At 52.1% G+C, this 26,240-nt stretch overlaps 2 protein-coding genes and 1 long non-coding RNA gene across 18 annotated transcripts in view; 1 reads left to right on the top strand and 2 right to left on the bottom strand.

Annotated features, from left to right (window-relative positions):
• The window catches only part of UBN1 (ubinuclein 1), a gene marked incomplete at its 3' end in the record, with an annotated part of 38,110 nt that extends 22,916 nt beyond the window's left edge, over positions 1–15,194 (top strand). For 8 of the 11 annotated variants that reach the window (XM_082362060.1, XM_082362057.1, XM_082362062.1 and 5 more), the window contains 6 exons: positions 6,862–6,912; positions 7,013–7,055; positions 8,172–9,395; positions 10,449–10,692; positions 10,969–11,140; positions 13,066–15,194. In XM_082362060.1, the coding sequence (XP_082218186.1) occupies positions 6,862–6,912; positions 7,013–7,055; positions 8,172–9,395; positions 10,449–10,692; positions 10,969–11,140; positions 13,066–13,141 (1,810 nt within the window). Of the gene's footprint in view, positions 1–6,861; positions 6,913–7,012; positions 7,056–8,171; positions 9,396–10,448; positions 10,693–10,968; positions 11,145–13,065 lie in introns of those variants that run through there. The other 3 variants (XM_082362061.1, XM_082362065.1, XM_082362063.1) reach the window with 2 other exon arrangements.
• Positions 1,196–7,382, bottom strand: LOC309614202. Its single transcript, XR_014236071.1, has 2 exons — positions 7,278–7,382; positions 1,196–6,460 (listed from the first exon to the last, which is right to left on the bottom strand). It is a non-coding gene; the product is annotated as an uncharacterized lncRNA (long non-coding RNA).
• Positions 15,195–15,351: 157 nt separating the features above from the next.
• The window catches only part of PPL (periplakin), a 57,039-nt gene continuing 46,150 nt past the window's right edge, over positions 15,352–26,240 (bottom strand). For 5 of the 6 annotated variants that reach the window (XM_082362047.1, XM_082362051.1, XM_082362049.1 and 2 more), the window contains 10 exons: positions 25,962–26,059; positions 25,637–25,794; positions 24,536–24,714; positions 24,317–24,455; positions 23,369–23,562; positions 21,917–22,067; positions 21,068–21,151; positions 20,241–20,357; positions 19,647–19,739; positions 15,352–18,886 (listed from right to left, as the gene is read on the bottom strand). In XM_082362047.1, coding sequence (XP_082218173.1) covers positions 16,220–18,886; positions 19,647–19,739; positions 20,241–20,357; positions 21,068–21,151; positions 21,917–22,067; positions 23,369–23,562; positions 24,317–24,455; positions 24,536–24,714; positions 25,637–25,794; positions 25,962–26,059 — 3,880 coding nt within the window. In that variant the 3' untranslated portion in view covers positions 15,352–16,219. The remainder of the gene's footprint in view (positions 18,887–19,646; positions 19,740–20,240; positions 20,358–21,067; positions 21,152–21,916; positions 22,068–23,368; positions 23,563–24,316; positions 24,456–24,535; positions 24,715–25,636; positions 25,795–25,961; positions 26,060–26,240) is intronic. The other variant, XM_082362048.1, reaches the window with a different exon arrangement.

Genomic DNA, 26,240 nt, shown 5'->3' on the forward strand with positions numbered 1-26,240 from the left:
AGGTTTAGTTCTTTTTCCACTCCCTTAAGTTGTAAGTTAGGTTGTTGATTTGAGACCTTTCTTGTTTCTTTTTTTTTTTCTTTTAAAAATTAATTAATTAATTAATTTTTGGCTGCATTGGGTCTTCATTGCTGCGCACGGGCTTTTTCTCTAATTGTGGCGAGCAGGGGCTACTCTTCATTGCAGTGTGTGGGCTTCTCATTGTGGTGGCTTCTCTTGTTGCGGAGCACAGGCTCTAGGCGTGCGGGCTTCAGTAGTTGTGGCATGCGGGCTCAGTAGTTGTGGCGCACAGGCTTAGTTGCTCCGTGGCATATGGGATCTTCCTGGACCAGGGCTTGAACCTGTGTCCCCTGCATTGGCAGGCGGATTCTTAACCACTGTGCCACCAGGGAAGTCCCTAAATTTCCCCTCTTATCACCACTTTTCACTTTGTCCCATAGGTTTTAGTATGTTGTGTTCTTATTTTCATTTGTCTTTTAAGTATTTTCTAATATTCCTTGTGATTTCTTCTTTGATCCATTGATTGTTTAAAAGTGTGTTCTTAAAAGTTGTTTTTGTCTAGTGTATCTGCCATTTGTTTTTTCCTCACAATTTTGTTAGTTTTCCAGTTTTCCTTTTGTTATTGATTTCTAACTTCATCCCTTTGTGGACAGAGAAGATACTTTTTGTGATAGCTTTCTTTTATTTATTTATTTATTTATTTATTTTTAGCATCTTTATTAGAGTATAATTGCTTTACAGTGTTGTGTTAGTGTCTGCTGTATAACAAAGTGAATCAGCTATATGTATACACATATCCCCATATCCTCTCCCTCTTGCATCTCCCTCCCACCCTCCCTATCCCACCCCTCTAGGTGGTCACAAAGCACCGAGCTGATTTCCCAGTGGATAGCTATCTTTTAAAATCTACTGAGAGTTCATTTGTGGCCTAACATATTGTTTATGCTGGGAAATGTCCCATGTGCACTTGAGAATGTGTGTGCTGTTGTTGTTGGGTAGAATGTTCTCTATCTGTCTGTATCTGTCCAGCTTTTATTGTAGAACTGTTTATTTCTCCCTTCAGTTCCGTCAGTTTTTGCTTCATATATTGTATTTTAATGGTCCGTCAGGTGCATGAATGTTTATAATTGTTATATCTTCTTGCTGTATTGAACTTTTTATTAATATATAATATTCTTCTTTATCTTTTGTAACCTTTTTTTTTTTAAGTAGAGGGAAGGATTATTTATTTATTTATTTATTTTTGGCTGTGTTGGGTCTTCGTTTCGTGCGAGGGCTTTCTCTAGTTGCGGCAAGCGGGGGCCGCTCTTCATCGCGGTGCGTGGGCCTTTCACTATTGCGGCCTCTCTTGTTGCGGGGCACAGGCTCCAGACGCGCAGGCTCAGTAGTTGTGGCTCACGGGCCTAGTTGCTCCGCGGCATGTGGGATCTTCCCAGGCCAGGGCTCGAACCCGTATCCCCTGCATTGGCAGGCAGATTCTCAACCACTGCGCCACCAGGGAAGCCCTGTAACCTTTCTTGATTTAAAGTCTACTTTGTCTGATATTAAGATAGCCACCTCTGCTCTCTTGGTTATTATTTGCATGGAGTATCTTTTTCCATCCTTTTACTTTTAATCTGTTCTTGTCTTTGGATCTCAGGTCTTTGGCTCTTTTTTTTTTTTTTTTTTTTGGCTGCATTGGGTCTTCATTGCTGCACGTAGGCTTTCTCTAGTTCTGGTGAGCAGGGGCTACTCTTGGTTGCAGTGTGCAGGCTTCTCACTGCAGTGGCTTCTCTTGTGAGGTGCGTGGGCGTCAGTAGTTGCAGCATGTGGGCTTATTAGTTGCGGCATGCAGGCTTATTAGTTGCGGCACACAGGCCCTAGAGCATGTGGGCTTCAGTAGTTGCGGCGTGTGGGCTCAGTAGTTGTGGCACATGGGCTCTAGGGTGCGCGGGCTCAGTAGTTGTGGCTTACAGGCTCTAGAGTGCAGGCTCAGTAGTTGTGGCACACAGGCTTAGTCGCTCCATGGCATATGGGATCTTCCAGGACTAGGGATCGAACCCATGTTCCCTGCATTGGCAGGCAGATTTTTAACTACTGCGCCACCAGGGAAGTCCCAGGTCTTTGGCTCTTGTAGATAGCATATAGTTAGATCATGCGTTTTATCTATTCTGCCAGTCCCTGTCTTTTGATTGGAGTGTTGAATCATTTACATTTAAAGTAATTACTGATAAGAAGGGACTTACTTCTGTAAGTTGATCAACATACAAAAACTCTGCCCCCTTAACAGCTCTGCTGCTGTCACAAAAGTACATTTTTATACATTGTGTGCCCCAAAACATAAACTAATAGTTTTTTTTTAATTAATTAATTAATTAATTAATTAATTAATTAATTAATTAATTTATGGCTGTGTTGGGTCTTCGTTTCTGTGCGAGGGCTTTCTCCAGTTGCGGTGAGCGGGGGCCACTCTTCATCGCGCTGCGCGGGCCTCTCACTGTCGCGGCCTCTCCCGTTGCGGAGCACAGGCTCCAGACGCGCAGGGTCAGTAGTTGTGGCTCACGGGCTTAGTTGCTCCGCGGCATGTGGGATCTTCCCAGACCAGGGCTCGAACCCGTGTCCCCTGCATTGGCAGGCAGATTCTTAACCACTGTGCCACCAGGGAAGCCCAAACTAATAGTTTTTTAAATGCCTCCTAAGTTTTGTAGAAGACAAGATTTGGAGTTACAAACCAAAGTTACAGTAATAATAGCTTTTAAACTAATTTTTTTAAAAAAAATATTTATTTTATTTATTGGCTGCGTCGGGTCTTAGTTGTGGCACACGGGATCCTCGTGGCACGCGGGATCTTTCGTTGCGGCGCGCAGGCTGTTTGTTGCGGCACGAGGGCGTCTCTCTAGTTGTGGCCTATGGGCTTCTCTCTAGTTGTGGCACGCAGGCTCCAGAGCACGTGGGCTCTATAGTTTGTGGCACGCGGGCTGTCTAGTTGAGGCACACGGGCTCAGTAGTTGCAGCATGCTGGCTTAGTTGCCCTGTGGCATGTGGGATCTTAGTTCCCCCACCAGGGATCGCACCTGCGTCCCCTCCACTGGCAGGTAGATTCTTAACCACTGTACCACCAGGGAAGTCCCTTAAACTAATTTTTTTTCTTTAAATGTATTAGTCTCTTAAATGATGTAGAAAACAAAAAGTGTGGTTACAAACCATTGTTGTTATAACACTAGCTTTTCTAATGGTCATGTATTCACCTTTTTGAGATCTTTATTTGTGCATGTAGCTTTGAGGTGCTGTCTGGTGTCCTTTCATTTCACCTTTAGGACCCTTGAGCATTTCTTACAGGGTAAGTTTTTTTTTTTTTTTTTTAATAAATTTATTTATTTATTTTTACTTTTGGCTGTGTTGGGTGTTCGTTGCTGCACGCGGGCTTTCTCTAGTTGTGGTGAGCGGGGGCTACTCTTCCTTGCGGTGTGCGGGCTCCTCATTGCGGTCGCTTCTCTTGTTGCAGAGCATGGGCTCTAGGCGCGCGGGCTTCAATAGATGTGGCACGCGGGCTCAGTAGTTGTGGCTTGCGGGCTCTAGAGCGCAGGCTCAGTAGTTGTGGCGCACGGGCATAGTTGCTCCATGGCATGTGGGATCTTCCCGGACCAGGGCTCGAACCCGTGTCCCCTGCATTGGCAGGCAGATTCTTAACCACTGCGCCACCAGGGAAGCCCTACAGGGTAAGTTTTTGATCATGAACTCCTTCAGCTTTTATTTATCTGGGAATGTCTTAATTTGTCCCCCACTTTTTTTTTAATTGAAGTATAGTTGATTTATATCTCCCCCACTCTTGAAGGTCAGTTTTGTCAGATATAGGATTCTTGGTTGACAGTATTTTTCTTTTAGTACTTTGAATATATCAGCCCACTGTCTTCTGGTCTTCAGAGTTTCTGATGAGAAATCTGCTGATAATCTTGTTGAGGATCCCTTGTGTGTGATGATTCAATAATATCTGGGTGCTTTCAATATTCTCTCTTTGCCTCTGGCTTTTGAAAGTTTGATTATCATGTGTTTTGGTGTGGGTCTCTTTGAGTTCATCTTACTTGGAGTTTTTTAAGCTTCTTGGGTGTTTATATTCATGTATTTACACTTACATTGTTTGCTTTCACATTTGGAAAGTTATCAGCCATTATTTCTTCACTATTCTCTGTGCCCCTTTCTCTGTCCTCCTTCTGGGACATCCACGCTGTGCTGGTGTGTGCTTGTCTGCTTGATGCTGTCCCACAGTTCCCTTGACTCTGTTCACTTTTCTTCAGTCTTTTCTTTCTGTTCCTCAAACTCGATAATCTTCATTGTCCTGTTTCACGTTCACTGTTTCTTTTTTCTGCCTGCTCAAAACTGCCTTTGAATCCCTCTCCTGAATTTTTTTGGTTAATTAATTTTATTTATTTTTGGCTGCGTTGGGTCTTCATTGCTGTGCACGGGCTTTCTCTAGTTGTGGTGAGCAGGGGCTACTCTTTTGTTGTGGTGTGCAGGCTTCTCACTGCAGTGGTTCCTCTTGTTGCAGAGCACAGGCTCTAGGCGCGTGGGCTCAGTAGTTGTGGCTCACGGGCTCTAGAGCACAGGCTCAGTAGTTGTGGCGCACGGGCTTAGTTGCTCTGCGGCATGTGGGATCTTCCCGGACCAGGGCTCGAACCTGTGTCCCTTGCATTGGTAGGCTGATTCTTAACCACTGTGCCACCAGGGAAGCCCTGAATTTTTTTTTTAAATATTTATTTGTTTTATTTATTTTATTTTTGGCTGCATTGGGTCTTAGTTGCAGCACGTGGGATCTTCTTTGCGGTACACGGGATCTTTGATGCACCACGGGCTTCTGTCTAGTTGTGGCGAGCAGGCTCAGTAGTTGCAGCACACAGGCTCTCTGTTTGTGGCGCACAGGCTCCAGAGCGTGTGGGCTCTGTAGTTGCGGCACACGGGCTCTCTAGTTGCGGCTTGCATGCTCATTAGTTGTGGCACACAGCCTTAGTTGCCCCGTGGCATGTGGGATCTTAGTTCCCTGATCAGGGATCAAACCTGCGTCCCCTGCATTGGAAGGTGGATTCTCTACCACTGGACCACCAGGGAAGTCCCCTCTACTGAATTTTTCACTTCAGTTACTGTACTTTTCAGCTCCAGAATTTCTTTTTGGTTTCTTTTCAGGTTTCCCGTCTCTTTATGGATATTTCCATTTTGTTCATGTGTTATTTTCTTGACTTTCTCCACATCTTCCTTTAGTTCTTTGAGCATCTTTAATACAGTTGTTTTTGTCTAGTGTATCTGCCATTTGGTCTTTTTTTTTTTTTTTTTAATTAATTTTATTTATTTATTTTTGGCTGCATTGGGTCTTCGTTGCTGCGCGAGAGCTTTCTCTAGCTGTGGCGAGTGGGGGCTACTCTTCATTGCGGTGTGCAGGCTTCTCATTGCTGGGGCCATTGCTGGGGCTTCTCTTGTTGCAGAGCACGCGCTCTAGGCACGTGGGCTTCAGTAGTTGCAGCACACGGGCTCTATAGTGTGGCTCACGGGCTCTAGAGCACAGGCACAGCAGTTGTGGCACACAGGCTTAGTTGCTCCGTGCTGCCATTTGGTCTTTTTCAGGGACAGTTTCTGTTGATTTGTTTTTTTTCCTTTGAACAGGCCATATTTCCTGTTTGTTTGTGTGCCTTGTGATTTTTTGTTGAACGCCAGACATTTGAATCTAATATTGTGGTAACTCTGGAAATCAGATTCTCCCACTTCTATAGGGATTGCTTTTTTTTATATACTGTTTTTGCTTATCGGTTGTTGTTGTTGTTGTTGTTGTAGGTTGTCGCTGTGTTGAGGATCAGCCTGATGTGTGAACTTAGTGTGTTACTCTTAGGTCATTTCTGAGCTTTTTGCTGGTACATGCAGTCACTTTCTAATTTTTCCCATGTAGGTAGTTTTTTTTTTTTTTTTTTTTTCTTTAATGTCTGACACCAGAAAGGGGAAAATCAGAAAAAGAGGAGGTTAAAAGGTGGTGCCAGCCCTTTAAATCCCCTGGCAGTCACTTCAGCCCGAGGTGCAACAACAACAGCTGAGTGCACCTCCCACCTCTGTGATCAGAAGCAGTGATCAGCCATCAGAGCACAGATCCCTCATCTTTGGAGACCAGGGTCCTTTTTGCCCATGCTTGTTTCCACAAGCTGTGTGCACGCTGCTCCAGGAACACCTGCACAGGCCGCTGGGTGGGGGATGGGCAGCTGCTACTGTGTTGAGACCTGAAATTAACCACAGTTTACTCATCTAAGTCTTCCCCTGGAAGTTGTAAGCCTTGAACAGCCTCTAGAGTTACAGTATAGTTCCGTCAGGTGGATTCTGCCAGGGTAGTGTTGTCCAGGTGGGCAGACCATTCCTGGTGCTTCCTACTCAGCCGTGTTCCCAGCACCCTCCTCTTGGAGCTAGTGAGTGTTCTTGGTTGGGCAGGCCTTTTCTTGTCTCAGTGTCCCTGTAAATAGAATTGCTCTTGTCACTTATAGATTGGACTCCTGAAGGTACATAGGGGAGGGCGTAAAGAAATTTTTGTTGTTTCTCTGGGAAAAGATAATGCCATGGGTCACTTCACATTTTTACTTTTGGAGAGGGATGAGAATAGGCAGTAAGGAAAGTGCTCCTGACTTCAGGGAAAAATCACTGTGAGAGGTTTGGGGGCAGACCCATAGCTTGTTTTGGTGAATTCTAGCTCCTTGGCTTTCAGGTGGCCAGTGCAGCTACTAAGGCCCTGTCACCAGCCCACTGACATTTAATGAGTGACAGCCGCTGAGTACCAGGGAGGTGACAAGGCTCTGAAAGCAGAGTCTGCTTTCAGGGGGCTGGTGCACACTTCCCAGTGTTCTCTGTTTGTTCCAGGACTCTGTTTAAGGAGAGCAGACGAGGCCACGGGCACCTGACGTCAATCCTGTGAGTGTCTCAGTGTTTTTTCACTTGTCAGGACTACTGGCATTTTTATCTCCTTCGTGGATCTCCTCTGAACCTTTCCTGTGTTCATTCCTTTGAACAGGGCCAAGAAGAAAGTAATGGCCTCTTCCAAAATGAAGGTGAAGGTGAGTCAGCCTGCCCAGGTCACATGTCATCTTTTCTCATCTCTCTGCAGCCATGCTCCTGGCAGCTCATTGAACTTTGCTGGTCTTGTGGGGATAGCTCTTTGGGATTAGGTTGTACCAAGAGGCAGCCTGGCCCACAGGAGTGGCCTGGGGTCGGCAGGGCAGAGACCTGAGTCGGGCCACTAGTGCCCTTCAGCCCCAGTTCTAGGAAACAGCACCCACCTGGCCAGTTCCTGGGGTCGTTGGGGGTCAGGTGAGGTCCTCCTGACAGCCCTCTGAGGAGTGGTGAGCCTTTGCAAATGTGAAAGCGTCACAGTGTGAATTGTCCGAATCTCTTATGGAGGAGCACCATCCTGGTGAAGAGCAGGTGAGCCTGGATCTGCCCCGGGCAGGGCGGGAGGCTTTGTCCAGTTGGCTAGCAGACGCGGAGGGGACCGTGACGGTTGGAAATTAGAGACTGTGAGACGACTTTGATGTGGCAGAGATCTCAGTGTAGTAAAAATTGCCATTTCACCAAAACTCTTGCCAGTTCCTGAGGCTTTGTAGTGCACTTCACCATACCTGAACAGTCCGAGGGAACAAGCATGCAGATTAGTTATTCCTAAGAGTCTGTTGAGCTCCTCCAACATCCTTAAGACTCACTGCACCAAGTGCTCGGGAGGCGGGAGTGACAGGACAGACCCTGTTCCTGAGCCCACGGAGGAGACAGGTGCCGGGGAAACCAAGGAGGGAAAGAAAACTAAGGCAGTTCCCCTGCCCCACGTCATTTTCTGATTGTGGCTAGGAGCACTGAGGTAGTATGAGGGCCAATAAGGAGAACATCTCTTTGCTCGAGTCTTGTAGTTTTTCAGAAACAGAGCGAAGAGTTTCCCTTTGGAGGTGTGTGTGTGTGCCTGGGTCAGCCCAGCCCCAGCCCCAGGCATGGGCAGAGGGTGGCGGGGTTGCAGCATTTCCAAGTTCACACATGCTTGGCACCTGCTCCTTTCTTCCCTGGCTTTGTGATCCACAGGAAAGCCTGCTGCTTTGTCTTGTATTCTCATGCGTATGTCCTGTCAGGAGGGCCAGTGTTGGCATCTTTGGACATTTGTAAACATCGGCCTTTCTGCTTTCCTTTAGGAATCATTGACTAAGCCTGATAAAAAGGTTTCCGTCCCATCAGGCCAGATTGGCAGCCCCCTTGCTTTGCCTTCAGAACACCTGGGAGGAGGCCTGAGCATTGGGGCTGCAAACAGGGAGCTCTCATCCCAGGCATCTGGCAGCCTTGCTAATCCTGCTCCTATCAACGTGGAGGACTCGTTGGATGGAGACTTGATCCGTAATTCGGCCTCCTCGTTGGAGGCTGTGTCCAAGGAACTGGCTGTACTGAACAGCAGAGCCAGCGGGAGCTCTGAGTTCACACTGCCTGCACCCTCAAAAGTGCCTGCAGAGAAAGTCGCAGGTGTTTTATGTACGGAAGAAAAAAGGAACTTTCCGAAGCCCAGCCCTTCTTCTGCCCCACCACCCTCTAGCTCCCTGCAGTCACCCCTCAATTTTCTGGCTGAACAGGCTCTGGCACTGGGGCAGTCCTCTCAGGAGAAAAAACCAGAGAGTTCTGGCTACAAAGAACTGTCCTGTCAGGCTACCCTCAGCAAGGGCCTGCCAGAAGTGCAGCAGTCCAAAGCAAAGCACCACAGTTTGCCACGGACGTCTCACGCACCCCAGGCAGGAGCTCCTGTGCCCAGCCCCCAGGTCAAAGTCTTTCATGCAGGCACTCAACAGCAGAAGAGCTTCACCCCGCCAGCTCCGTTTGTCAATAAGCTTCAGGGCCCAAAGCCTGCCTCCCCTCAGTGTCACCGTTCCCTCCTCCAGCTCGTCAAGACAGCTACCAAAAGCCAGAGCTTCCATCCTTCCACGCCAGTGTCTTCAGGAGGCACACCAGCCTCCAGCAGCAGCTCTCATAAGACCCCAGCCTCATCCTCCACTGCCCTGAGCCATCCAGCAAAACAGCACTCAGCCAGCTCTTCAGGGCCGTCTTACAAGAACAGTCCCTTTGCCGGCTCTATCTCCAAGCACGGGGTTTCTTCTGGCAGCTCTTCCTCTGGAGGAGCACCAGTCCAGAGCTCTGCTTCCGGGAGCTTGCTCCCTGCTGTGCAGCCTCCCTCCACAGGACAGTCCGCCAGCCGGCCCATCCCAGGCTCTGCAGTGAAAAAACCACCTATTTCCCAGAAGTTGACCCTGGTGGCCCCTCCAGGTGGTCCAAATGGAGATTCTAGTGGGGGGACCCAGGGAGTGGCCAAGTTACTGACCTCCTCCCTGAAGCCCAGTGCGGTGAGCAGCGTGACATCGTCTACCTCCTTGCCAGTGAGTATCTTGAAGTAGCCCTCTCCTCGTGGGCCTTGTGGGCAGGGCCGCTGGCCTTGTTCTGGTCAGAGAGTGAGATCTGACGCTGAAGGTCAGGTAGGAACAGAGCCCGGAAATTGGAAGGAGGACCGGGCTTCCTGTTTCCAGGTTTCTACTTTTCTGGTGGCAGGACTCCCAGTAGAGCCTGAAACTTCTCCTTGGGAGGACAAGTGGAGGGAAAGGACTGGTCAGCACCATGTTTGCAGGGAGGCTATGGATCTGGGTGGCATAGAATGAGCTAGAAAACTTTCCTTTCATAGCCTCCTGCCTGTCCATCTCTCCAAGCAAGTAAATGAAATGCATACTGTCTCTCAGATCATTAGTTATGTGGAGATATTCATGCCCTAGGAAGAACAGTACCTTCTAAGAATGATCCTTTGATTGGGTTTGGAAAGACTCTGTAGGTCAGACAAAGGCGATTTGACAGAGTCCAGTGGTTAATGAGGTTTGCCTGTAGGTGATTACAAGAAGTTTGGATGCAGGTTGGGGAAATGAGAGCGAGCTTATTTTTTTCTCCATTTTTCCAATATATAAGACAACCATGTGGTTGGAAAGGACAAAACTATAGAAAGGTGTGTTGAGCAAAGTTTCACTTGCCTGTGCCCTCCTCCTACACCCCCTGTAACTGTTCCTTAGTTTCCAGGTTTTTCCTGTTTCTTTCTAAAAACAAAGATTAATACTTACAAATGTGTGTGTGTGTATGTTTTATGGATATAAGTATACACATACACATATTCCTATATACTTATATTTGTGGGTATCCTTCCCTTTCTTTCTTGCACAAGGAAGGCATATTTAACACCTGCTTTTTAAAATGAACTCTGTTCTGGGAGCCCTTCCATGCCAGTTCACAGAGACTGTCTTCCTCCTCCCTTTGGGGCTGCAGTGGAGGGGGTTCCTTCACAAGGGGCGGCTGACGTGCATGTGTCCCCCCAGGTATGGTAACAGGTTTGGTTTGTGAGTGAGCTCTGGATGGGGCTGGAGTGCTGATCCCTTTGTGTGCTTCCTCCCCAGAAAGGAACGAGTGGGGCTGTGCTGCTGACCAGCTCCTCACCCTTAAATCTACTGTCTTCATCCTACAAGGCAGGCAGCCCCAAGCTGCCTGGGGCCTTGAACTCGAACCCCTTGGGGATTATCTCCCAGCTCCCCCTCCACGTAATCTCCTTTAGTGCTGACTCCTCCGCTAAAGCAGGGGTCTCCAAGGATGCCATCGTCACAGGCCCTGCCCCTGGGACGTTCCACCACGGCCTCGGCCACAGTAAGTGTCTCCTTCCTCCCCACACTGGAGGTAAAGAAGGTGCCCCAGTGCCTCTGTGTGACCCACAGGTTCTGTTGTCATGTGCTGGGTTCCTGTGTTTGTCTGGTGTGTGACCGTGGGCAGCCTTCCCGGGGACCCTGCTGAGCCACCCCCTAGGGGTTTCCATCCAGAACCAGTGCAGTAGGTCGCCTGGGGCTCTGGAGCGCCGAGGATGCTTTCCACTCCTGTCTTCAATATGTGTGCTTTGTTCTTCTCTCCCTTCCTGTTTCCTCTCAGGTCTCCTGGCTGGCTTGCACTCCAGCCCGCCCCGCGCAGCGCCTCTCCCACACGCTGCCGTGTCTACCCACATCCCGCAGAGTCTGCCAGGTAATTTCCAGGTGGTCAGAGTGCCACATGCACTGTGGGCCATTCCCCTCCCCCATCAGAGGCCTTGTCTGCTGCCAAGGACGTAAGTGTCTGCCTCTCATTGTCACCATGTTGTGTGGGTTTGTCCTCTGAGGCTCGGCTCTGTGGGTACTCAGACTGAGGTACACAGGCTCTGTCTACTGCTGTGACATCTCCCGGGTCAGCCTTGCCCTCTCTGATCACAGAGGAAGTCATGATGGCCTGTGTACAAGGCTGAGGAGTTTCCCACCCATAGCTCAGCATTTCCTCTTTAATTAACAAAAACTAGAAGGGTAATGGTGCTGATTTCCCAAGGGCTAGTTGGGGCACTACCGGCCTTTAGGTTCACACTGCTACCCCTTCTAGGGGGTACCAGCTAACAGAAGACTCTAAATTTAGTTTAAGTAAAAGGGAAAGTCCAAGTAGCAGCAGCAGGTGACAGTGGCAAGGCTTCGGGAGGGACCCTTATCCCTGGTGTCAGCATGTGTCCAGGAGAGGAGCAGCTTTCACTTCAGTCCAGGTGTCAACGCAGATATTTGGGATCACGACACGACTGAGGCAGCGTTCCCTGTCTTCCCTGGGTCTCCTCTCCATAGAGCAGTGGCTTTCAGACAGGGACTGGCCTACGGCCCTAGGTTCATAGCTGTGAGAAGAGAGCCCTGAGCCAGCACCTGCACAGTGAGTGGTCTGCCTTGCCCTGTCCTGGGACCTTGGCCCTTAGGCACACGTAATGCAGTGCTGCTGGGAACCCTCACGGGATCTTGGTTTTGGCCTGCTGCTCTTCTTACTACTCTAGACCTGTTCCAGAAACGACCTGGGGGCTACATTGCTCAGGGGAGAGCCATTCTTGAGGAAGCTGAACCTGGGTAGCCCTGGTGGACGGGTCCTGGGTAGATGTGAGGCGGGGAGCTGCCCAGCTGGACGTGCCTGGGACCTGCCGTGCTGAGAGCTTTGGCCCCGTGTCCGCCTCCAGATGTGCCGTGGGTCCCTGGCCCCGTGTCCGCCTCCAGATGTGCTGTGGGTCCCTGGCCCTGTGTCCTGAGGCTGACATGTTCGTAGTGACTGCCAGAGGCCAGCTGGGTGCAAGAATGGACTGTAAATCCCCAAGATGGAAATGTTGCTTTTTCAGAGAAAGAAAGTGGGGGGCTAAGCCTGTATCAGCAGTTAAACTCCGTTTTCCTCTGGAGAAGCAGTCAGATGCAGGGACTCATTCCACAAGCTGGTGGTCACAGAGCCATCCAGGCGAGAGCTTGTGGCTGTTGAAAGATTGCACTTTCTCTGCTTTCCAGAACACTCTTTCAAACAGAAAATAATTGAAGAGCCATTGAAAACATGACCATTGGTCTGTGGTATTTTCAGCAAAAAAGGGAAAGGCGTTTTCTTGTACCATTTCCTACCTGTTTTTCCTCTGGGTGTTGAAACGCTATCTGAAAAGCATCTATGCTAAAACAGGCTATTTGAATATCTCTCTTTTAGACATTCTTTGCGTTGTAGGATTACATTGAGTGATTGTCAGTGAAAAGCTGTCTGCTTGTTCCAGCTGTGACTTGTATCTGCTTTGCTTTCTTTCCCACGTGGACTCAGAATGCCAGTGCCTTTGAGCTTGTCCTTTTAGGACCTGAGGGTCTTTGATGGTGTGGTTGCTCACTGTGCTTTTCAGTCCTCACCATGGAGTCCGGCTCTGCCCGGGGATGACAGCTGTGGCTGAGAACTGGAGTGGCCCGTGTTGCACAGCAGAGCCGCGGTTCTGTGAACACGGTGCTCAGCCAGCAGCTGCCCTCCCAGCGCGTGGCACTCTGCACGCACCGCAAGGAGCAGCACACTCAGATAACCTGCCAGTGTGTCCGGCTCCTTTGAGCCTTAGAACATTCAGTGTTCAGGGGCTTTTGCTATTTAAGAAGTGATCCCCTTGAGGTTTGGTTACTGGTGCCTTAAGGGAATCAGAGATCCTGAAAATCTTATGCTCTGTTTTTGCTTACTCTTTTTCAGATGCTTCTCAGCTTCATGGGAAAGGGCCCAGTGTACCACGGAAATTGTGACTTTCAAGGGAAAGGCTGGAAGCTGAACGAGTAGGTCTCGGAAGTCGGATAATAACTATGCTCTTTCTGCCATTGATTTTCTTCTGGAGAAGGCATGAGTGCTAAGTGGAGCGTCTCTTGGCACGTGTGATGTGCCTTCAGTTAGGGGAGCAGCCCCGTGCTTCTCTGGAGGCCCTGACCAGCCTGGTGCTCCAGGCCTCTCAGCTCTGTTGCAGACAATCGTTGGAGGGGCAGCGCTAGGCTGGGGAGTGTGCCGGGTCGTGTTCAGAGCTCTGGTGGCGGGGCAGAGCAGGTGGCGCACCTGTGCTTCACATCTGCCCGACCCCCCTCACATTTGGTCAGAGTATCTCATGGCACCCTACTGGTCCGGGCTCCTTCTGGCCACAGTGGGCTCCCTGGATGGTCACGGTGTCCGTCCATCCTCAGGCTGTGTGCTCAACAGGACAAACCCAGCTAACGTCACAGCTGGGAGATGTACCTTGTTCTTTGAAAAATACACCCAACGTGTGCTCATCGTGGGGGCCCGTCTCTCCACTGAACATGACAATGAAGCTCTTTTAGAGAAAAGACCTTTGTAGATTCAACAATTGTGGTAGGATTTTTAAAGACACTTATTTTTGGCTCAGTTTTCATCCTTACCATTAAATGCATTGGATAGAATGGGACTATTCTTCGCAAGTCATGTTGTTCCTAGGAAGACATAATTCCAGTGCCTTTATGGTGGAGCAGAATTAGACACACATCCATTCAGCCCTCTGAGTGGATCTCAGATGAAGACCTTTTTTAAAGAGATGTCTGTATTTAAGACATAGCCAGTTTGAGTTTTTTATGGTTGCACATCATAATCTGTGCCATCCTGACTTGAAGGTCATCTGGGCCCACAAATCCCAGGCCCCAGTTCAGCCAGGGCCCCCACTTTGTTTTTCCAGAGTTCATACAGGTGGACTGCAGAGCCCCAGAGCCCTTCTTCATCTCTTCGAGGGCCAAGGATATGAGGGGTTCCAAGTCGCAGGTAGACATTCCAGTTTATTTAAAAACCATTCTCAGGCAGAGCTGCAGGAACAGGCCTCTGTGAAGCATCTGCCGTGTAGAAACAGGCCTGGGGGTCCTGGCTCTCCAGGCAGCAGGGCTATGCATTGACTTCAGGGTGACATGCTGACGAGCTTGGAGAGCACGTCAGAGACAGATTGGGACAGTTACCCCAGAGCTCAAGTCATCCCACTGTTCCCACTCACCCAGTGGCTGCTTCACAAAGATTTTACGGCGCTTGCCTGTCCTGTGCAGTCTGAACTGACTGCTCTAGCTAAGTGACTTCTGATACGTTGAGAGTAAACAGCCTCCTCAGAATGTACGCCTGTGTGGAGACACGGGCAGCTCTCTTGGTTCCTGACTCCCAGGATACAATGCTTGGTAACTCACGATTCACACAGAGGTTGCCTGGTTTCCAGGGGGAGCAAGACCTCTGCCAGCTAGTCGGCCAGGCCTGTGCTCTTTTTTACATAAAAACCAACATGTGTTTCACATTGGGCTAAGTGGATTCCTTATCCCTTTATTATATCTATTTTTTGCAACTTGGGTTTCCAGTTTACAGAATAGTCTTAGGTAGTAGCAAAAGAGCCAAAGAAGAGATTTGTATTGCTGAGCTCAGAGCCGCGCAGAGGCCGTCCGTGAACGCTGAGCAGCAGGAGAACACCCTGGTTCCCTTCCCTGCAGTGCTCCCTCCTCCCCGAGCACCACTGAGTGTGCGGCTGGAGCAGTACCCTCATTTCTTAGGAATCTAGTGATGCCTCTTGCCTCAGGGAAACGTTTCTTTGATGGGGAGTTTATGAGGTTTCTTTTCCTTGTTGATGCTTTATTTGTGGTAACGAAGGAGTGAATGACTTGAAGAGCCACGGCAAGGCAGGTCCGTTGGCGGAGCAGGCTCATGGGCCACGGCGCTGCAGGGCTTTCCTTGCCGGCGTTTCTTGGGTGTGAAAGGGCTGTGGCTTTCATGCAGCGACTATGTTGGTGTTGGGGGTGGTGTGGAAATTGTTAATCTTGTATAAAACCACCCAATAAATTGTTTCAAGGTTTCCAAAACATCGTTTCTCATTTATTTCCTTTTACCATATTTGCAAGTAATTCTTTCTCCCTTAGGAGCTGGTATGTAGGGAACATTCATTTTGGCTAAAAGCCAAGAGGGTGTTGGAGAATAAGCCTCACATGCAAAAGAGGAAGAAACACACTTAGCATGAAATTAGAATCAAGCCACCAGGTGTTTGTTTATTTTTGCGCTATAAATAGAATTCCCTATTACTTCCCATTTTCTTACATAATACGTGAGATACAGAGGGCCCGAAATTTGTTTGGTAGAAAATCAACCGTGGAGTTTACTAAATGGCAGTGAGATAAGAAGCAGGACTAGGCACCAAATCTAAGGCTAACAGCAACACAGTCCACTAGGAAAGTACTTTAATTTCAGAACATGAAACGTTCCCTGATGGTGCGTTTTCTTGGGACAGTCTGGCTTGACAGTTAAGCTTCATTCGAGCACCAGGGTCAGATGCTGTTCTGGTTTCTTTGCACCTTTTCTGGCATAGAGCCCAGATCCATCTCCCCAGAAGGCCTCTGACGAAGAGTCGGCTGAGCCAGAATCCCGAGGGGTGTGAATGCAGGTCACAGGCCTGGGGAGCTGTTGCTTTGCTGAAGGGAGGCCTTTCTGCCCTAGAGTTTCCCCTGCTGGGGTGTGGAGGCCAGTGCTGCATGGAGCGGGCTTGTCCACCCCAGTTGTTGGTCGTCGTGTGCTTTAGTAGTTTTCAGTTGCTTCCAGGTATCACACAAGGAGTCTGTTTATGGGACTGTGTGGGAAAAGGAGAAAGAAGAAGGGCACTGCGGGTTTGAATCATCGGGAGATGAAGCAGGTCACTCACCTGGTTGGATGACGGTTCAGCAGGTGCCTGTCCCGCTTGTGGTTGAGCTGTGCTCTGAGCAGCTGGGGGACACACGGGGTTGGTTCTGCACGGATTAAGAGCTGCACGGGGCCAGGGAGAAAAGATACCGAGGAGAGTACTGGGCAGGAGAGAGAGCCAGCATCTGCTTCCAGGAAGGTGAGGGTGGGGCCGTGCCTACTTCTCCCCGGACACCAGGACGGCCAGCTCCTGGATGGACATATCCTTGTTGACGTAGCGGTCGTACTGGGCAGGGGTCAGCCTTCCGTTCTGCAGGGCCTCTTCGATGGAGAACTTCTTGCCAGACTTCCTGTCATGGATCACGGAGGACTCCCCGTTGGGACCCTTGACGGAGATTTCCTCCCAGTCGCACTCCTGGTTCCTGAGTTTCACAAACATGTTCCAGTCGATGAGGCCGGCCCGGTGGGCTTCCTCTGGGGACAGTTCGCGGCCCGAGTCGGGGTCGATGACCACGATGGAGCGCCGCAGGTGGTTCTCCCTTTGCTCCCGCTTGATGGCCACGGAGCCCAGGCGCCGCTGCAGCTCATCGATCTCCAGGTCTTTGTCTCTGGAGAGCTGCCTGAGGTCGTCCAGCTCCTGCTCCAGGGACCGGAGGCGGCAGTCGAGCTGCGCCCCGGGATCCGCTGCCACCGGCATGCTCCTTAGGCCCCGCATCTCCGCCACCGCCATCTCGATTTCGGACTGGAGCCTGCGGGCCTCGAGCTGCAGGCTCTGCCTCTCCAGCTGCAGTTTGTGGTTCTCTTCCCTCAGGAAATCCAGCTCCTTGGATGACTTGGAGTTACAGAACTCCAGCTCCGACAGCTTGGCCTCCAGCCGGTTCACCTCCGCGTCCAGCGCCCTCTTGCTCTGGCTCTCCGCCTCCATGCTGCTCTTCAGCTTCTGAATCTCCTGCTCGGTGTCGCCCCTCTCCACCTGGATGCTCTTGGAGAAGACCACCTTCTCCTTGACCTCCATCTTCTCCAGGTGCTCCAGCTTTTTCTTCAGGGTCTCGAGCTCACGCTCCAGGACCTGCCGCCGGTGCCGCTCTTCCTCCAGCTGCAGCGCAAGCAGGGTGTGCTCCCGGGCCTGCTGGGGGTCCTGCTGCAGCACCACCTTCTGCTTGAGGGTCACCTTTTCCCGGGCCTCCCCCGCCTCCTCCTCCAGCTGGGCCAGCTGCTGCTTCAGGTGCTGCACCTCCAGCTCGGCCTCCCTGCGTGCCTGCCGCTCGCACTGCAGCTCCTCCAGCTGGCGCCCCAGCTCCGCTCGCCTGCGCTGCAGCTGCTGCAGCTCCCCGCGGAGGCCATCGATCTGCTGCAGCTCCGCGTCGATGCTCTCGGTGAAGGCGTTCACCTCGGCCTGCAGGCCCGGCTCCTCCTCGTACTTGACGACCTCCTGCTGCACCGTCTTCTCCTTCACCTGGGAAAGCTCTTCCTCCTTCTGTTTGATTTTATCCTCCTGGGACGCCCTCTCTCTCTCCAGATCCACTTGCTTCTTCTGTTCCTCGGACAGCTGGGCCCTCAGAGACTCCACTTCCTCTTTGGTCTGGGGGTCTTCCTGGAACTGCAGGATCTCCTGGACCACCTCCTTGGTCTGCACCTGGGGTTTGGCCTCTTTCAGGGACTGGATCTCCTGCTTCAGCTGGTAGATCTCCAGGTCACACCTTTCGATGAGTCTGGTCTTGTCGATGATCTCCTCCCTGAGCCTCTGAAGCTCTTTCTCCATCTCGGGGTCGGTCTTGTACTTGATGACCTCCTTCGTCACTTCCTTGACCTCCACCTGGGGGCCCCGCCTCCGGAGCACCTCCAGCTCGCTCTGGTAGCCCTTCAGCTGCTCCTCGGCCCCCCGGTACTTGCACTCCTGCTCGACCAGCTCCAGGCGGAGGTTGGCCACCTCACTCTCTGCCTTGGGGTCTGGCCGGACGATCTCCCGCACTTTCTCCTGCACGACCACTTTGGCGTTTTCCTCCTCCAAGGCCCAGATCTTTCGGAGCAGCCCTGTTTTCTCCCTCTTGTTGGCACGAGCCTTGGCGGCCTCGTCCTCATACTGGCGTGTGAGGTCACTCACCTCCCTCTCGGTTGCCACATCCTTCTCCACCTTGAGCACCTCCTTGATGGTGATCTTGCCCTCGGCCATGGCCCGCTCCTTCTCCAGCCTCTTCAGCTTGTCCTGGAGGAAGCTCAGCTCCTCCTCCTGCTTCTCCCTGAGCTGCTGCTCCCGCTGCCCATCCTCCTGCAGCTTCCGGAACTCTGCCTCCAGCTGGGGGTCATTCTGCAGTTTCACCACCTCCTTCTCAGTGACCTTCTCCCGCACCTGGTTCTTCTCCTGGGCCAGGGCTGCGATGCGCTGCTGCAGGAGGAGCGCCTCTGCCTCCCGGCTGCCCTTCTGCCGCCGCAGCTCCTCCAGCTCCTCCCGCAGCCTCAGGACCTCGCTGGCCTGGGTCTGGTCCGGCTCGATGCGCAGAACCTCCTTGACCGTGTACTCCTGCCCCCCGTCCCTGGCCTCCTGCTCCAGGGCGCGCAGCCGCAGCTGCAGCGCCTCCAGCTCCTCCTGAAGCAGCTGGTTCTTGCGCTGCTCCTCCACCAGGGTCTGCTGCGTCTGCCGGAGGCTCTCCTCCAGCATGGGGTCTGGCACCTTCTTGAGCACCTCCTTCCTCACCACCGCATTCTGCGGGCTCTGGTTCTGCAGGGTCCGGATCTCCTCCTGGGCGCTCCTGACCTCATTCTCCAGCTGCTGCCTCCGCTCCGCCTCCTCGTCCAGCTCCTTCTGAATCTTCCACGTCTCCTCTGCTCCGGAGCCCGGCTTGCTCCCGGGCAGGGCCTCATGGCTCATGCCTGCCTCAGGCTGCTGGGAAGGAGGAGACAGCGCAGGGTTAATGCCAGACTCTGCACGGCCCGACCCCACCTGGCCACCCGCCAGAGGTCAGACTGCTTGTCCTGCGGTCCCTAGGAGACCCCCTCAGTGCCGGGTTCACTGGAGTCCTAGGCTTCCTTTTGAAAATGGTAAAACAACTAGTTTAAATGCACCTGGGAAAATATTTTAAAACCACAGAAGAGTGTGAAGCAGAGGCTGTCTGTCACCTCTGGTCCTGTTCCTACAGGATACTATCACCTTTGAGACACGTATGTTTTTGCGTGTGACACGTATTTATTTTTTCCACACTAACGGTGATGCCTGTTCTGCACACTGCTTGTTGCACTTATGGGAGAATCTGCAGCGGCACAGAGAGCGCCACCCCGTCGTGTGACAGCTTCGTCATTTTCCATTGTGTGGACAGACCCTGGCTCAGTCGCACACCCATTGCTGGTGAATATTGAGTTGCTTCCACTTTCTTAACTATTACAATGTTGTCGTTAACATTTTGGGCTTTTAAAAATAAGTTACCTTTTTCTGGGTACTCAGCAAATGTTTGAGGGATGGGACACGTAGGTTGGACTCATGTCCACAGGGGCACAGGCGTGGGCTGGCGTCTGCACTGGCGCCACCCAACCCTGTTTGCAGGGGGACACGCCCACTGGTTCACAGGCTGTTTCTCTGAGGCACAATGAGTCTTATTTCTCAGCTCTTGGGATAGTTTTGAGTAGAATGCCTTACTGAGATCCATTACCTGTCTCAGGAGATTCAGAGCAAACTCCAGATTCTGCAGCCTCTGTCTGTTGATGGCATTAACTTCCGTGAACTTGGCAGCGAGAGCTGTTTCCTACAGGAGAGCAGACAGGAGTCAACAGACTAAGCAAAGGTGAGCTGGACGGTGTTTGAAAAGTCTGACATTTGGGGAGAGAGGGTACTTTCTTGCCCCTTCCTACCTGGAGTTCTACTACAGTCTCATCTACAGGAGAGAAAACTAGATTTAGAGTCAGAAGCCTAAACCCCAGCGAGTGACCTTGAGCAAGTCTGTCTCTGAGCCTTAGCGCGTTCGTGTATGGAAGGAGCTGATAACATCGGCCCTCTGTGTGTGTGTACTTACTTACGGGGCGCAGGGGGAGTCCGTGGCTCTGGCTCAGATAAGCCCAGCAGGCTGTCTTTCTAGGCATATCAATGTCGCCACCCCAGAATAAGTTGTTATCTCCTCTTACTGAACCTGTTGGCACCCAGGAGGGCTCTTGGGCCAGTTTCCCTATTGTGTGTGCGTCTCTGAGGCCTGCATGCCATGCTCTCTGGAGCGAGGGAACCCCGAGAAGGCCTGGCCTGCAGAGCTCACCTCTTCCCTCACTTTGGCGGCAGGGGACTGGAGCCTGGCCCTCTTGCTCATGTGGCTGCTTCTTCCATTCTCCAAGTCAAGGAGGGACCTGAGTTTCTCTGCTTCCAACTCATAGTCCTGTGTGAGAGAGACGTGGCAGAGGGCAGACAAGAGCAGGTGAGACCGAAATGTTCTTATACCCCTTCCAGCTGACTGCAAAGGTCTTCCGCTCAGCCATACCCTGTTCTGACTGCCAGGAGGTTTTGAGAACCATAGATCCATCAGTGGTACATATCTACATCCCTGAATAACATGTGCGATGAGAAAAAGTAGGCCCACAATCCCCCTCCATCCCCAAAGCATGCTCCTTCCAGGCCCTCCCTGGCCTAGAGACCATGGCATTCTGCTTTCTTCATTTAACTCCGTACCATAAGAGTTATGGCTTTTCTCACGTTGCCTCCTCCTAATCCTCCTGTGGATCAGTTTGATGACTTTAACATCCATTGTGTGGTTAGATGATAATTTACTAGCCGTTCCTCTGCTATTGGACATTTAGGTTATTTCTAGTTTGTCTGTTTTGCTATTGTAAATAATTCTGTTGTACAGTGATTTTGTTAATCCCACGTTATTATTCTTTCATATTTTTTCTTTTAGGATAAATTCCCCCAGTTACTGCTTTAAACAGTAGAAAATCCTTTTCTGGTATTTGATGCCCAGTACCATCTTGTTTCCCAAAGGCCTGTGCCGGTTTGTGTGGCCGCCAGCAGTGCCTGAGGACACCCCCGCCGGACCAGCTGGTGGGAAGAGGCCCTCCTGCTTTACACTCCGGGCAGGGTGTCACTTCTCACCTTGACAGCTTGCTGGTACTGCTGGGAGTGGGCGTAGACTTTCTGTACTTCCTCTTCCCTTCTTGCTATCTCATGTAGCAGGTTCTGTAAAACAACAGAGACTTTGAAAACCAAAAATTAAAAAAAAAAAAAAAAAAATCCAAAACCTAGATAGAGTAGCTGGATTCCTTGGGAGTCTGGAATTCTTCCCTAGCACAAAGTATAACAAATGGCTTCCTTGTTTACATTTGTTTGTTACAAAAGGCAATTCTAAGGCCCTGTGAAGAAGGGCCAAGAAGATAATTATCTTTGGCAGGAAAGTTGTGTTTATTGAGTGCATCGAAATGTCAGGCACTGTTCTAGTATCTTTCTTAGATTATCTCACTGAATCTCCCAACATCCTGTGCGGTAGGCACCGTCCTCACCTCCAGTTTATGAACGAGGAAACCCAGGCACAGTGCGGCGCAGTGACTGGCCCGTGGGCTCATGGCTAATGGGGGTGGGAGCAGGATTTGAGACCAGGCTGTTGGGCTTCCCGTTCCTCGCCTTCACCCCAAGGCCCTGCTGCCTTCTGCAGAGCCAGGACTCCGGGCTTTGGAAATGGGTTTTTCCCCCTGAGGGCTCCCCTGTGTCCCTGTAGCTATTTGCTTATTTAGCTGGCTTGCACGGAGTGTCCACTCTGGGCCAGGCCCTGTGCTGGGCACTGAGGACGGAGAGGTGAGGGAGACCCCGTCCTTGTTGTCAGAGACTCGGGTGCTGGGAGCCCGCCTGGCCAGGACCGCTGCCAGGCCCCCATCCACGAAGGGGCTTGCTAACCTCCGACCCCGCCTTGTGACCATCCTCCTGTGAACGTGGAAGTGGCCTTCTCACCTTCTGGTTGTTCAGCTTGGTCTCCATCTGGCCGAGGCCGTCTGTCTCCTGGGGCTCGTAGCTGGGGATGTGGGACAGGAACTGCAGCAGGTGGTCGCGGCCACTACAGAAGGCGTCGTGAGCAGCCCGGGTGCTCTGCAGGCTCTGGACCCTGCGGGGCAAAGCCCGTCAGGCCTTTGAGCTCTCAGGTCTCACTGAGAGCTGCCTGCCATCCCTTTTTAAAGAGGTCATCAAAAGTAATTTAAGTGGAAATAACCTAAACGTTCACCAGGAAGGGAGTAGTTAGGTAAATTACAGAATATTGTGTTGGAATACTGTGCGGCCTCTGTAAAACGCAGGAAGGCCCGCCTGTGTGGACTCACAGGGATGCCCACTGTGAATTCTAGGACCTAAATAACTCATGGATCCAAGGGGAAATCACAAGGGAGGTGAGGAAATCTTTTGAACTCACTGAAAATAAAAACATCAAAATTTGTGGGACACAACGAAAGCAGTGCTTAGTGGGAAGTATGTAGTTTTAAATGCTTAGATTAGAAAAAAAAGAAAGCTTTCAAATCAACAATCTAAGCTCCTACCTTAAGAAAGAAAAAGAAGAGCAAATTGGACTTAATGTAAGCAGCAGTAGGAAATAATAATGAGCAGATGTCAGTGAAACAGGAAACAGGAAAACAGGAGAAAGATCACCGCAACCAAAGCTGGTTCATTGAAACTGTCGATGACGTGATAAACCTCAGACATAATGATCAGGGGGGGCAAGAAGAATAAACAGATACAACAGAAGAAGATACAACATCAGGAATGAGAGAGAGGACGTTCCCTCAGATCCTGCAGATAGTCAAGGATAAGAGAATACTATGAACAATTTTATGCCAATAAACTCAACTTGATGAGATGGACAATGTGTCCTTGAAAGACACAAACTTCTGAAGTTGCTCAAGCATTAGATAACCCAAATGGTCCAATATCTATTAAAGAGGTTGAATTTGTAGTTAAAAACCCTCTTACACACAAAAAAACAAGTTGCAGGCCCAGATGGCTTCAGTGGTGAATTCTTCCAAGCATTTAAGGAATTAACACCCAGTCTACACAAACTCTTCCAGAAAACAGAAGAGGAGGAGGGAACACTTACTGACTCATCAGGCCAGGAAAATATGTGACAGGGAAAATAGCAAGACACACTGTATGTGGTGTGTTGTCATTCGTACGTTAATCACCTACCCCAGCTCATAGAGAATGTTTTTGAAAGGACACACAAGAAACTGGTAGCAGTGCTGATCTTGGGGGAAGGGTTTGGTCATTATAATCCCTTTGTGTTTTTTATCTTGTATATGTACTGCTTTTTTCAGAAAGAGGAAATTCTTTAGAAATCAAACAGCCTTCAGTGTTGTCCGCAGAAATCCCACTTTGGTGCCTTAAGGCAGACTAAGCCGAGGCCCCCCGCCGCCCCCTCACCTGCGCTCCGCCTGCTGGCAGAGGCTGTCAAAGCGCTGGCGCAGCTTGTGCACCTCGGCCTCCTGGCGCTCCAGGTCCGGGCAGTGCTCCTGGAAGCGGCTGGCCAGCGAGCCAGAGCACCGCTTGGCGGCCTGCAGATTCTGTTCCACCTCGCTGAGGAGGGCCTTCCGGGCCTGCAGCTCGGAGGCCATGGCCTGCCGGGGCGGAGAGGCAGATGGCAGGTGCTGTGGCCAGAGCCCCGGGGCCCGGGATGGCACTACCCAGAGCTCTTGGGGCTGCCTGCTTTTAGCGGGTGGCAGGCCTGGACCTGGGCGGGGACCGGCGCTTTGCCTCTGAGTTTCTCCTCAAACCCGTGGTCATTTCTGCAGTTTCCATTTCGTTACAATGACCAGTACCCTGGGAAAACTAGCTTCTAAAACCCTGCGGCACACGGCACGTGCCTATGACACCGTGCCCGGGACTGGAGTGGCCTTGGAGAAGGCTCTGGTCTCTGAGCCCGTTTCCTGGGCTCTGAGGTGAGGCCCTCACCACAAAGGGCAAGGGTTTTGTGAGGTGCTTTGTGAATAAGGGGCCTCCCGCGGGCTCACAGACCCCAATGCTTAGAGCGGGCCCAGCGGCAATGGTGAAGAGGGCAGATGCTGGGCTGGGGCAGAGGCTCCTGTGCTCAGCGGACGCGCTGTGCAGGCATGTGGGCCCAGGTGGCCAGATCTGCTTGTCCAGAGACACTGGGAATCTGGGGGGATTATGTGGACACTCGATTTTAAGATAACAGCACCTGATTTCCACAGGCCACAGAAACCCTGTGTACGGCTGGGACTCCAAACCTGGAGAGACTTGCTGCCCTGGGCCTCGGGCCCCGCGACTGTCCACAGGTGGGGTGGCAGGGGCGCCTGGAGCCCACGCCCAGCTCAGAGAAAGGCTCCTGAGGCGCAGGGTCCCCACACTCACTGCCAGTTCCTGCGTCTTGCTGTCCAGGGCATGGCCACTCTTGGGCACCGTGTCCTCCTGGGCCAGCTGGTTTTCGTATGAGGCCAGCACCTCCCGGCCCTGCTGCAGGCTCTTCTCCAGGCGGTTGGCGACGTCAACCCTGAGGACACGAGTCAGGAGTTGGGGGGCGGTGCTGGCCCTTGACCCCGCCCAGCCTCCCCACTGCCCGCCTGCACCCACTTCTCCTGGGCCGCGTCCAGCAGCTGCACCAGGCGCTCGTATCTGCGCTGGGTGTCCTCCACCCGCGTCCTCAGCAGGGCCGCACTGCCACTGCCCGGGAGGGCCTGCATGAACGCCTCGCCCTCGGCTGTGCTGCTCGCCTTCTCGGGCTCGATGCGCAGCAGCTCCTTGGTGATGCTCTGTGGGGACCAGAGCCCCTTGCGTTGACCACGGCCGGCAGCCACCCCCACCCAGGGATGTCCTCCCCTGGGGGGCCTGACTGGGGATCTGGGTAAAGCCGTGTTTGTAATGAGCATCCCTGGGAATTCTGACACACTGGATGGTGACTCATAAGTGATGAATATGAATAGGTTCCTGTTCCCACTACTTCACACAGCTTTACTCATCTTTGGGGACAACTCCAATGAGGTGGGTGCGACTCCAAGCAGCTTAGGAGGGGACATGGTGGGGCCTAGCCCCAACCCCACCCCTGTATCAGGCGTCCTCTGGCCTTGGTTCGGCCCCAACCAGACCAGCCCTGGTGTGAGCCCCGCCAAGGGCCATGGCACTTCTCCAAGCCCCGTTCCTCTCCTGTGAACCGGGAACGGTCACGCCCATCGTGGAGGGCGCCGAGGACCCGGGAAACTGTGTGTGTGTGTAAAAGAGGTGAGGAGTAGATGGTGTCCATGCAGCTCATCTTGCCCCATCCTGTTGAGGCCCCCTGAGTGCGGATCAGCCCATTTTACTGAAGACACTGAGGTTTGGGCTTGAATGGTGTGTCTGTGCTCAAGGCGAGTGAGCCGGCCCTGTCGCCCCAGAGCCCATGTGCTGCCGGGCACCGCGGCCTCTCACTCAGCTCAGTGCTGATCTGCTCGGGTTGCAGTCCTGCTGTTGTCAGCTCTGCCACGAGCCCTTTTTCCTGGGGGTGTGTCTTGGGGGCACCAGGCCTCAGGGACCTCCTCAGTCTTCGGCCTAGAGCAGCCCCCGTCCCCACGACTCACGACTTCCTGTTACACGTGGCAAGTGGTCCCTTTTGAGCGCCAAGACACCCCATGGGGATGAGACCTTGAGGAGGGGCCCCGGGGAGCCAGTGGGCCAGCCTGTGCCCCCAGCCTGGGGTACCTTGAGGTCCTCGGCCCGCTCAGCACTGTCCTGCACGGCCCGGCCCTGCTCCAGTGGCGGCCGCAGGATCCCTGTGATGGCCTTCTCCTGCCGGTCCAGGTCGCTGGCCACCTTGTCCAAGCCGGCCAGCAGCTGCCGGCCCTGCAGGTCAGAGGCATCTGCCGGAGGGAAATCAGAGTCGGGTGGCAGTGGGGATCGTGAGGCCCAGGGAGGGGGCATAGGAGGGCCAGCCTCCCCACCTCCACTGTCCCATCTGCAGCACAGACCCTGGGCCCGGCCCCGCCTCCCTGTCCCCCCAGAGCCTCAGGCAGCGTCTGGTACCCACCTCCAGAGTTCTCTGCCTTCAGCACCTCATGCCGCTGCTGGAGCGCCCTTCTGCTCCCAGCTGCCTTCTGCCGCAGGCTCTGGTACTGGCTGCCCAGGCTGTGACAGCAAAAACGGGCTGGGGACCTGGGGCAGCCCACTGCCCCTACTGCCCACTGACACAGGACCCTGGCCTCTGGCTAGACAGACACCTCGAGGAGTCGGGAAGCTCATCAAAATGCTTTGAAAAGTTAACACGACACACGTAGGAAGGATTTGCTGAAACGCTGGTCTTTGCTCT

Source organism: Balaenoptera borealis (genome assembly GCF_965194805.1).
Source record: "Balaenoptera borealis genome assembly, chromosome: 16".
Lineage (NCBI taxonomy): Eukaryota > Metazoa > Chordata > Mammalia > Artiodactyla > Balaenopteridae > Balaenoptera > Balaenoptera borealis.